A 13,687-nucleotide genomic window follows, 5' to 3' on the forward strand; every position below is an offset into this window, starting at 1 on the left:
CAAAATAATTCCACGGCGCATTCAAAATATTTTTGAATGTAAATTTAAAAAGAAGTACCCTTGAAGTATAAATATAATTATTATATAAGTCCGTTTATCGATTGGATGATTCATTTAACATTAGGGATTTTATCGAAATAACTAAGGTTAAAATATCAAAAGTACAAATAAATAGAAATCATGTTTCATATGCAATAAAATATACAAAAAAAATTATACAAATCGTTCTGATTTTGATCAATGATAACTTAACGTTACCCTAGTCCCTAGCCACGCTTTATTATAGGGCTCACAAATAAAACCATGATGACTTAATCTCACTACAATCTTAAACAGAGTTTTTGTATATTGTCATCAAAACATGTGATTTTTTTTACGTTGCGGACTATTTATACATATCGATGGGGAAGAGTGTTACTAACACAATCGGACAATTTTACGTAGGTGTACTTTGCTATTTCCCGGAAAATCCCATTCCTTAAGTGATAACAACACGTCAATACTATTGACGTTAAGCTTACATTACACGTTAACAGATTTTCCTCTGCGTTAATGTATAGTTTTGTGCCCATCGAAGACAGCTAATTTGTTGATCGCACCTTTCATGACAGAAAAGGCACTGGGAACATTAATTTCAATGATATCGGATCATTAAATAGGACTAATTAGATACAAAAGTCATAGCAAAGCTAGTGTTGTATTGTTTCAGAGCACTCAAGTATCTTACTCAAGTCTTACACTGAAAACTTTGCGTATAAATTTATATCTCTGTAAGCGCAAATTCCAGTGAGGCTTCGGATAAAATAAAACAAACGCATTACATATGATGCTTTCAGAAGCGACAATTTAGTCGTTGCGTAAGGAAATACTTATAAAATCAAACTCGTTCTATCGTGTAAATACAACACTAGTAAGGATGCACTACCAAATGAGAAAGTTAAATTCCAACATGCCGACTGTAAAACGTTATTCAGAATGGTAACTACGGCATAGGTAGGAAATGGTGAACAAAGTGTGGCGTCTCTGAGGTGATTAAACACACTTCATACCTACGGACAAACGTTAAGCATGTCTTCAGCTAGTAATCTGATGGCATCTTAACAGTTGAGATGTATGTTGTGTTCTAATGTATATCTAGTATCGAGATCACTACCGTATAACCATACATTCTGTGAGGAGTGTCTCATTTCATTGGACCTCAACATCAGGGGACATATTTGAAAACATCTGATGCAGGGAACAAATTTGACTGTCCAGCGTGTAGATATTCTGTGACGGTACTTAATACAAATCCGAGTGATGTAGTCAAAGGATTTTGAATAAACGCGCTTGATACGTCCATGATAGGCAAAATGAAGGGTTCTGTTGAAACACGTTGTAATGTATGTGTACTAGATGTCAGAAAGTCCGAAACAGATGGTGTAAAGAGAGGGATGAGACGCAATAACCCAGCTACTGTGATGCCCACAAGAAAGACAAACCAGGAAACACCAAATCATCATCTAATGAAGAATGCTCAAAGCACCCAGGAAAGAACAATTTAGGAACTATTCTACCTGCATCATAGGGAACTTTGTTGTGTTCTCTGTGTTCCAACGCTCCACAATGGCTGTAAATCTGTCAGATCCCTCGACGATATTGCGAAGCGTGTAAAACAAAACATCAGGGAAAAGCATCATTTGTGCCTGAATTTTAGAGTATGTAAAGGAGATATTGACTATTTCTATACTACAACAGGATCTACAGGCCGAGAAAGTTAACAAAAAGTACACTGATACGTTGGATGACATTGACAAATTAATAACAGAAGCAAAGAAGAGACTAGATCAGTTGCATAATCATTTTCAGATCACTTTAAATGGTTGATGGAGCAGCAAAAAACTTGTCCTATTTAAAGTTCAGAAAGAAACACAAATGTTACAAATCGACCTTGAAACTGTCGATGTCATGTCGGCAATTACCAATTACGCATCTTCTAGAGCAAATATATCTACCACAGAACCTCAGTTCAATACATAGCATAATGCCTTCACGAGGTTATGCTAATCAAGTTTTATATATGAAGGTTTACTTTACCATTCCACATAATAACCAATTTGATTTTTATGTAGCGAAATATATAAAGAAATATGAAACTAATATATTTAATCCACTCCGAGGTTAATCCAATGCAGCATGTTCTGAAAGTTTGCCAAAGTAACACATTAATATACAACATGCAGTGATATTCGTGGTATAGAAATAACGAATCTAGTTAAGATAATAGATTGCTAATACCTAGCGCTTAACTTTCTAACTGTCTTGAAACTACAACTTCGTGTACTGCAAACATATCTGTTACGGAAAACTATTATTCATGATATATATGACAACAATTAATCACCGTAGATTCTGGTGATCAATCCGTTCAGGATCAGAATATTCCTGAAAATTAGCATATTGTGATGACGATATGTAGCTTACACACATTCGGAATAACATTGATCTTGTTACCAAGTTGATGTAATTTTATGTTTTGCTATCAGATTACCCGGTCTTGAATTTCTATCTTAATGATACTTTCAATCTCGCAAACGTCGCATTTTAAACTTAACTTTAAAAATAATGATACTGAAATGTTGAATATATGCTATTTGTATATCCGGAACATGGCTCCCACATAGTGTATACATATATATCCATTACTACATGTATGAGTTGAAGATATGTTAATACATGTTAATGTTCAAGTACACTAATTGCACTAATTATAATGAATCAATCGTTCATATAACATTACTATATCAATAACACACACCAGTCCGTCAACAAGGTTAACATCACTTGTAAGAATGTCTTGATTATTTGTTTTTTTGTTTTTTTGTTGTTTGTTTGTTTTGGGTTTTTTATAACAAAACTCCGATACCAAATGCACGAAACAGTTGGTTACAGGTGACTAAGTAAGTTATACATGTATGTTAAAATGGTGTATGGGAAATATTTACAGTGTTACAAGTTATATCAACATGCATGGAAGTTATTGATAACCTTACCTCTAGAAAGGAATCTTCGTAAAAAGGAGTGTCGGCCTTGCCCGAAGTATATATACATATTTTGGGCTACTTTACACCAAGGAAAATAATTCTCGAATGGATTCGAGTTGTATTCATTTCGAGAAGAAAAAAAACCTCAAAGTATCATTCATAAGATTTCAAATAGTCTATATACTGTTACGTCCTCCCATGGTAATATGATGCACACAACCGAGGCCATATTGTTCCCTAGTCATGGTAATGCACATTAAACAATCAGATTTCAACACGATACCGCACATAAAAGAAACAATTATCATATATTTGCAAATTCCATATATATAGGTATAGTCCTGCGTCTAGACGGGTTCACTTTGTCACCCAGGATGTCAAGCTAAGGTCAACTCTTTATACTGTGTGGGTATATATCATGGCCAGGTAATATCCCTCAAGTGTAAATTAAAGTCTAACATGACGGATGTAACACGTGAAGTTGTAGCGTGAAAAATTATATCACTAATATCAAAAATCACTTTGAAACATGGCGACAGCCAGCGCTGTGACGGATCCTGAACCGTTGAAGTGTTTGTTGTGTTCTAATGTATATCAAGTGCCGAGATCGCTGCCATGTAAACATACATTCTGTGAGGAGTGCCTTGGTTCTTATATAGAATCAGTTGGACTACAAATATCCGACTCAGAACAGACGTTTGACTGTCCTGCTTGCAGATATTCCGTTACAGTGCTTGATACAAATCCGAGTGATATAGCAAAGGAATTCCCATTAAACGTGCTTTATAAGTCCATGTGTAGATCTAAATATACTGCTCAGACAAGTTGTGGTATTTGCTTGATTTACAAAGTCACAAAGTCTACCAATACATGGTGTGTTGAGTGTGGTGAACCGTTGTGTTCTGATTGCTGCGAAGCCCACAAGAAAGTGAGACAAACAATTGAAACATCAAATCATAGATCTGGATAATGCTAGAAACAAAGTATTGGCTTACAGTCGTTCTAGTGAAGAATGCCCAAAGCACCCAGGAACAATGTTAGAACTATTCTGCCTGCATCACAGAGAACTGTGTTGTGTTCTTTGTATTCCAACTCTCCACAATGGCTGTAAATCTATCCGGTCTCTCGACGATATCGCGAAGCGTGTAGAAAAATACAAGGAAGAAACATCATTTGTGCCTGAATTCGAGAGCATGAAAACGGAAATATCTGTTATTTTCAAACAACAGGATCTACATGCCGGCAATGTTGACAAGGAATACGCAGATACATTGAAAAACGTGGACATGTTAATTACAGAAGCAAAGAATAAACTAGATCAGATGCATGACTGTTTTCAGTCCACTTTAAAAGCTCGACGGAACAACAGAAAACTCGCCCTGTCTAAAGTTCAAAACGAAACACAAATGTTACAAGTCAACCTTGAAAACTGTGTCGCTATCATGTCGGCAATTACAAGTCAGGCATCTTCTAGGGAGACGTTCGTTATTCAAGAACAGCTTAAGACACAATTAACTTCCCATGTACAGGAAGTGAAGACTTCGATACGGGATTATAGAGAAACACAATTACAGCTAGAAATTGAAGATTCAGTATCAAAGGTCGTCAACTCAATCTCTTCTGTAGGATACATCACGGAAGAAGAAACTCAATCCGTACCCATACAGAATTCCTGGACTCGGTTAGAGGAAAATATAGACATCTTAAGACAGAAACCCGAGGTGTCTTTGATGGAGGATTCCGTGTCCACATCTGATATGGTAGGATCCCTGGTCATAGCAAGTCCTGCCGACCAGATGACAATTACGACCAGATTAGTGAAGAGTGTAACCAATGAGACTTTGAGGCAGAATTCAGGGTTTCCCGGAGGGAGCGTACCTTCCAGATGGCCGTCTTATGATGGCTGATTTCGGCAACAAACAAATTGTCTTTTATGATGACAATTATGAACGTGCTTTGCAAGTATAGCTCAACGGAGTCCATAAACGATATCGCTTACAGTGACAAACACAGGTTAGTGTTCGCGAGGACTGGTAAAGGTATTCAGAAATACACAGTTTCTTGTGATGCTCTGAAGCTTATCAGTGCTATCCCTTTGCCTCTTCAATCCATCACAACGTACCTCAGTGGTATCGCTATTCTTGCTGATATCATTTTACTTGGGACAGACGGTTTTGTGCATATATTAGAATTGGATGGAACCGAAAAGAAACGGATTTCTCGGATGGGGGAGTGCACATATGTAGCTGTTTGTAGAGAAATGGATGTATTTTGTTACTCAGATGGTAACGGTATAGTGTGCTGTAATGCTGATGGAACGGAAACATTTCGGTACCAAGATGAACAGATTACCTGCGTACGTGGTTTGTCGTTTGACAAGTCAGGTAACGTATACGTGTGCTGTGCTGGCCTTCCACCAAAAGTGCATCATATATCACGAGACGGACAGAGGCGGTGTGAGCTTGTGCTGGATCAAAGTGAAATCAAAGACCCCCTCTATGTCGTTTACGACAATACCAAGGACATGCTGTTGGTCACGTCGTCATTTTCACGTTTGAACAGCAACGTGTTGTTCGAAGTTTTTGAGCTCCAATGACATTTGAGACGGAAACCAAAGCGCGATTTAAAAGATTAAATGATTCCGAAAAAGATTTATCTGTTTTAAAAATTCAAATTAAACTTTATTTCCCTATTATTGATGCAACAAAAATTTGAAATGTTTTAAAATTTTCGGTTATTCAAAATTACTCTCTTTAAACATTAACTTAAAGTTTATATCTATGTAGCCATAACACAAAAGAAACAAAAGTGTCCATCTTTATTTATTTGAATGTAATATATTATTTCAAAAATCTTTCGCACCTAACAGGTTCGAATCCCTCTCGCAGGAAGATCAATGACTTCTATATCAATATGTGTGAATTGAAAAAAAAATATCTATATATAATTGTTGTCATACCTTAACTCTAGACGTTAATAGCTACAAGTATATATATAGTGTTGTCTACATCAACACCAACATCACTTGAGTAAAGAATTGTACCATATATGTAGTTAATTTATTTGTTGTCATAAACAACACCTGTTAATTAGATTCTTTCAAATGAATGGTGCTGTACATGTGACAGTGTAAGAAAAACCGCGCAAATTGTGGTATATATGTCTGTAATAAAGCCATAATTTTACATAAACATAAACCGCCAATTGTAAAATTGAATGCATTGTGCTATACGTGTGTATAAAAACAATGTATGTGTGTGATTAGATTATATTTGTTCGTACAAACAACATCTAGTAATTGACACGTTTTAATTATCTGTGCTATAACCAAATTTGACTTGCAAATCCAAATACTTTTGTAATTCAATTAAAGAGATAATGGCTCTCTTACATCAGATGGGTAGGTAATACATGTCAAATGTGAGATGATACTTACATAGTAAAAATAACTTCATTTGCATGTTTACACATTGTCTTCATTGACAAGAATTTTAAAATAACACGACTGTCTTATTGTGACCAAAATTCATATCACATTTGCATAACATTATACTTTATAACATAGTTAACTTGAACCCTTCTTTCCAAAGCAGTTAACATGTATATCAAATATATATATATATATATATATATATGCACTCGCATGTATAATGTACATGCATATATATGTATCAAGGAAATATACAGTACATGTAAATCATCTAATGAATCTCGCATGCCATATCTATTTAATCGTCTCATATATCCTGTATTACTCCATGTACAATATTAATGTACGTCTTTGTTCTAGCTATAGCTTATGGTGAACAACTAAACTTCTGGTTGAAATCCAGGAATCTTTCCTTAAAATATATGCATCTATATTAATTAAGAAATTAGCACAGAACATGTTCATTGATATTCATATTTTTATCATTATTTTGTAAATTTAATTGCTAATTTACTTTCCATCGGTATAATGCCTCTATGCTCTCATACATGTACCTTAACTTCATACATGTAGGTACGGTGTGTCCAATGCATTGTGCAGGTAAATGTCAATCAAAAGATAATTTAAATATAAATACATGTATAAAACTTACCTAAATATTGATTACTTAATCCTATATCCTGAGTCTCCATAAATATATTTATAAATATGTCCTGAGTACTTATATTTATATATATGAACAAACGCTTCCTTCTCTATTAACCAACAACGTGCAAAATATTATACGCACACGTGTATACGTGTTCGTCTTGCCAGTAACAAATTGCCTTCCACGTGAATGTGCACATTATAAACACGTTGTCTATACTATCACATGGTCATTTTTTATTTGGAGTTCTGCATAGGCGTTCCAATACGTGACCCCAATCATAGGGGTTAGTTAAAAACAAGTCTTTATTCATATATTTTTTTTAAATTATATCAGAGACCTATATACTTTAATATAGGTCTCTGGTTATATTAACTAATGCACAAATCGTTGGTACCTATTTTTAATGTTAACAAATTTTTTTTCTCTCTTTATAATGTTCGTTAATTAAACTCCACTTAAGTTGTTGCCCTGTTATATAATATTCCATATGCAGTAAAAATAGTTTTGATATATTATTGTCATACAAGGACCTGTGTCTTCAAACGTTCCAAGCACTCTGATGAGTCAGAGTCACTTCCGCTTTTCTATTTACGTATGTGTATGTGTTTGATTGTTGTATCTTTGTGTCGTTTCTTGTATTTCACAGCTATGTTTAACTGGTTTTCATATGCATCATTGAATGTACATGTTGTCCTGATCATGAGCTACCGGACGATCGACGGATCCTACCATATCGTCAAACGTTTCCAGTATGAGAATGGGTAACTCTTCTGCGGGTATCCTAATTTGGGTAGATCGCCGGTGGTTATTTTTAAATATACTTACAATTGATTTCAAGATACTTTATGATGACTTCTGTTTCTCTGTACTTCTTTATTATTTATCATCTCTATGTTTTGATAACCTATCATTCATACTATTTTCAAAACCTATTATTCTGCTGTTATGCAATGATGTTGAAAGTAATCCTGGTCCGTTTTATAATCTGAACTTGGTTCATCTAAATGTTAGATCTATTAGAAACAAAACCTCCTTACTTGAAACCGAATTTGAAAGTAACGATATTGCATGCCTGACAGAAACACATTTAAATCCACTGATAAATAGCAGAGACATTCAAATGCATGCCTTTCACTTCTTCTCCACACAGGAAAGATAAAACTACAGGCCCAGGGGGTGGGGTCATAATATACTATAAAAACACTGTTATTGTAAAAAGAAGAGCTGATATTGAAAGGGACGATGTAGAACTGCTTTGGTCTGAGGTTTTAATTAATAATCATAACTTTCTTCTTGGTTGTTTATATAGACCTGAGAGTAATATCGAATACTGGAACAAACTTGATGACACTTTAACCAGAGCCACTGATACTTCTATGGATGTTGTACTTACAGGTGATATTAATGTTAATATGCTAAATGTGCCATTAAATGATCATTTATCAAGACTCCTTATTAAACATAACCTATCTAGTCTTATTCTTGAACCTACACGAGTAACGCCTGTCAGTGCAACATCCATTGATATTATATTTACCAATAACAGAAACATAATTAGAAGCACCCATGTATCTCCACCATTCTGTAGTGACCATTCATCCGTCCATGCCCAAATTTCCTTTGACACATTTAAACAAATGAGCTATAAAAAACTATTCTGATATATTATGAAGCTGATTTTGATAGTATGAATAATGCCATTTCTAATTATGACTGGTTAAATTTAATATTAATTCATGATACTGAGTCATTTAATGCCTCCATAATAAATTGTTTAACGGAACAGGTCAATAATTTTATTCCAACCAAAGAGATAACAGTACGACCGAATGATAAACCATGGATAAATAACAACATTAGGCTTAAGATGAGGCAGAGAAACAGAATACACAAAAAGGCTAAAATAAATAATAATCCCCACTATTGGCAAAGATTTCGCACTCTTAGAAATGAAACTATTGACCTGATCCGTGAAGCAAAGGCAAATTACATAAAAAAAAATGAAAACTCTTTGAACGATAACTTGGTCTCCCCAGACAAATGGTGGAAGATAGCAAAATCTATCACTAACTTCTCTAATAAATCCTCCTCTATCCCCCATCTTGAATCAAATAACCAGGTCATTCACCACCCAATCGATAAAGCTGAAGTCCTGAACAATCACTTCACTAATATCTCTACTTCATCACCTAACCTTGAACTCCCCCAAACTGCACAAAACTTTATCCCAATTTCACTAACACATATTCAAGTCACTGAACAAGATGTCTCTGATCAAATTAACATTCTTAATGCGAATAAGCCACTGAACTCTTCTCTAAAACTACCACTTACACTATTATTTGATAAATCTCTAAAAAAAAAATACTACTTTTTTAATAAAATTAATAATTTTTAACTTAAGTTAAATATCATATATATGTATATGAACCCAGTTGAACATAGCTGATATTTATTTATGTATTAAAATATACTTGCATTGATTTTAGTTCTTGTTTTCTATGTATTAAATTAGTGTGCAAATAAAGTCATTAACTACAGTATTATTAAAATCACATAAATTATATGCATAGAAAATTCCTATACAGCTCAGGTGGTGATGATCTGTGCAATATAAGCACGTGGACTTTCGGTCTAGCCACCTGTTACTGTCTCTATTTTAATTAACTTTGATGTCTACAATTGTTTATTTATTTCATTCGGAACTGAATCACTGTTATATTTGTTTATATTTATGTTAAAGTGTGTATGTGTGTGCGCAAGTGCTTTATGTAACATATTCTGTGTTTATCTTGTGTTAGAAAAATAGTTACTTCCCTTTAATTCCTTTGTTTATATTATGTATTTCATTTCAAAATATTTAGACCAATTAATTTATAAGATTGTAATTATATTCGATCACTCAATCCACCATGGAAAGAATTTATATAGGCTTGCCTGTTATTCGATCCAATTGATATTAACATCATGTCAATAAAATTTGTTGAAATGAAATTTCAAAATCAAGAAACTTTCACACACTGTAGACTGGATCGTCAACTTGATGCCCTACCACGGTTGGATACAAACAATCGTCATAGCAATCTCCAACAAAAGAATATCCATATTGTTACTTTTCCTTTTTCATACCCATCAACTTACTCCATTTTGTAGCTTTGACCAGCTTAAACATTTATCATCGGGCGGATGAGACTGTTTTTTTCTTTAAGTTATAAAGACAGATGTTGTTGATCACCAAATACTATTTCACCAACACGAATCTGTAAACAGACTGTAAAGACATGGCTGAGATAATGGAAAATCGGGATATTTCGGTCTTAAAGCATCGTGTCCTCAAGACATATTCCACTATGGAACCATTTCAATTCACGCTATCGCAATCTTGCAATTACATTTTAACGTTGTTTTAGTGTTGACGATGCTTCAGTGTTTATGCTACAGTAGAAATTCAAGTCAATATAGCGAATGACATTCACACTTTAAAAAATGAAACTGAATTTGAAAAAAAACATCAGACTAGACGTTAATTAATGCTATTAGAATCGTATAGTATTAGTATAAAATGTATATAACAGTAAATGAATATTTATAATAATATTTCAACGTACATGCAACCGCATCATAATTATCTAGCTCGTGTTGTAGGTGGGGTGAATGAAGCGTCGAGTTATGATAAATTGTAATTTATTTCGGAATATTGTTTGAAATACTGAAAACAATGTCAATAAACTTTACTGTTGAATCTTCCCCATGTTGTGTTTTCAAGAATGCGTTTACTTTTAATATATGTTATATATTTTATGCTGACCCTTATTTTAAGGTGTGTAAATTAAAGGTTTGCTACAGCCAAAGAAGTTTACCTCCTACTTAGTACAGTATTAATATATAAACACCTTTCCTTTACGTTTTTTTTAATCAAGCACATTTCGAACCTTGTTGTTCGAGTTATAGAAAATGACGTAAATAGATTTCGATTTAAATTGTGTACGATATCGTGATATACATAATAGATCAAACCTGGACAGTGACAGGAGTCGCTGAGATGAGGTTATAATTAGAGACAGATCTTAAATCAATATATCTCCTATCAAAACATGGCGACATCTAGGGCTTTAATGGAGCCTGAACCTTTTCGAAGTTCCTCGAGTTCTTAATTACATTGCTTATCAAATACCGTGGATATATGTAAGTGTTACCAATGCGGCCATGGGAAACACGGATTACTGGAAGAACATACCTCCCCGATGGCCGTCTGCTGCTAGCTGATCATGGCAACAAACAAATTGTGATGTATCATAACAAGAGTAACGTGCTTAAATAAACATAACTTTACGAAAAGTCCAAAAGATATCGCTTAGAATTAGAAACGCATGGAAATGTTAGTAAGGACTCATTCAGATATATAGAAATACACTTTCACTGACAGTACTCTGATGTTTACAAGTAATGGGCCATTGCCTCTTCAGTCAAGAATAACGTTCCTGTACACACACGGGAATACCATACTAGTCGGTACAGATTGGTTTGTACATTTGTTGGCAATGAATGTGACCGACGAAAAGTATACCCAAGACAGGAAGGGGTAAATAATATGTGACTGTGTGCATGGGACTGGGACTTTGTTATTTGGATAGATTCGGTGTAGTGTGCTGCAATATGGAAGGCATGAAGAAGACAAAAAGTTTGGTTATTTAGGGTGTATGTCGTTTGACAAGTCATATAGCATATGTGTGCTGTGTTCCGGCTCTCCACCCAAAATGTTTCAGATGTCACGAGACGGACACAGAAGTCTTGACCTTGTCCTGGATCAAAGTGAAATAAAAGACCCCATCTATGTCATATATTACAATCCCAAGGACATCATTCTTACCAAATAATAGCAACAACTTGTTGTTGGAAGTTTTTGAGTTCCTGATTGATATTTCAGTGATAACTTATACATAAATGTTATATATAACATATTTACCATATAAGAAAACAAGAACTAACATACATTTGCAGTAAGAAGTGTGCTAGTTAAACAAAGTTTTAAAGGGACAATTTAGTCAAGCATGCTTTTTATAATTCAAGCGGAATCGATAAAACATATACCCAGACAGATCGAAGCACACCGTGACGACACGGTAGATATATTTTCACATATACTTATTTCTTTGGATTTTTCTTTAACAACATGCGTGGCAAACAGTTGTTATATGTATCATAATTAATAGATTCAATGATGAATGATCGTTTTAATGATTCAAATCGACAAAACACATGTTTATTCAGTTTACACACAAAGGGGTACAAAAGGGGAAATTGTGTTCATGAAATTGTGTACACACATTTATACGGCCGGTACGTCTCTGCTTCACCTGACGCAGAAAATAGGATAATTATGGAAAGATATGGCCACCGAATACGGTGGAAGAGGATACTTAGCACTCTACCAGACTATTTGCTATCTGCCGCTAACACAAACCGTTTAAGAAATAAAATTAGGAAAAACCAAGGCCTTATTATATTTGTATAACCAAACTATTAATTTTACTATCAATATAACCTTACAGACTATATTATTAATGTTACAATAGTACCATGTACATTTTATCTATATTATTAGTATTATGAACTATGGCTTTGTATGTTTTGAGATCGGTGATGAGGATTGTGCAAATCCTGTACTGGAATAAAATCGACAAAACTTGATATTCTGATAACTTGCGGCTCAAAAGTCCTGTCCACGGTCGTTGCAAATGGTATAAATAGAGGTTACACAACGAGTGGTTGTTGGATATGGAATTTATTTCACACGAGTAAGTTATTTTTTAAAAGTTACAAAAGACACGAGCTTTAGCGAGTGTTTTTTGCAACTTTTAAAAAATAACTTACGAGTGTGAAATAAATTCCATATCCAACAATTTCGAGTCGTGTGACCTGTTTCTACCACAATAATATCGGCTTGAATCAAAGGGAAACGTGGCCAAGTATAATTTCGCGTATGCAAATAAAGTGTACCGGTGACGTTCGGGACCCGGTGATGTGACGTCATTAGATTATTGATGACGTCAATAACAATTGCAGCTTGGGTCAAAGTTCACCGTGTTAGCCAATCAAAATGCGTACAGAGTTTATACCACGTGTGGTATAAACATATTGTTAATCATTGTAATGTAATGATTAACTGATGGTCTGAGAGTTGAATAACACAGGGTATTGTGGTAGAAATACGTGTATATAATGTATACCTCGATATAAACATATAAAATCGTGGGTTTGGATATATATGTTGCGCTGTGATTACATGCAGAACATTCCTTTACATATGTAATTTCACTCCTTACTGTCCCGTTTACAGCCCCATGATATCTATCTGAGGTGTATTCGTTACCGTCTTGACGAATAATAAGAGATTCAGTTAAAGCATTGTAGCTAATGAGCTTATCATGTAGATAAGATATATTGTGTGTGTCTAGTGTACCCTAACTGTCATCTTGGTTAAAAAAAAATGAAATACGTTATTCGAGATAATGCAGCCGGGCAGTGCGCTTGCATTTTGAATATCAGCCAACAGTGATATGTAGGGTCATGTCTACCCTA

At 34.4% G+C, this 13,687-nt stretch overlaps 1 protein-coding gene across 1 annotated transcript; it reads left to right on the forward strand.

Annotated features, from left to right (window-relative positions):
* The first annotated feature begins 4,057 nt into the window (after positions 1 to 4,057).
* Positions 4,058 to 4,930, forward strand: LOC117332166. The gene has a single exon (XM_033891051.1). The coding sequence runs from the start codon at positions 4,058 to 4,060 to the stop codon at positions 4,928 to 4,930; it is 873 nt and encodes a 290-aa protein (XP_033746942.1).
* Positions 4,931 to 13,687: the final 8,757 nt, after the last annotated feature.

This window comes from Pecten maximus, chromosome 8, assembly GCF_902652985.1.
Source record: "Pecten maximus chromosome 8, xPecMax1.1, whole genome shotgun sequence".
Taxonomy (NCBI): Eukaryota; Metazoa; Mollusca; class Bivalvia; order Pectinida; family Pectinidae; genus Pecten; species Pecten maximus.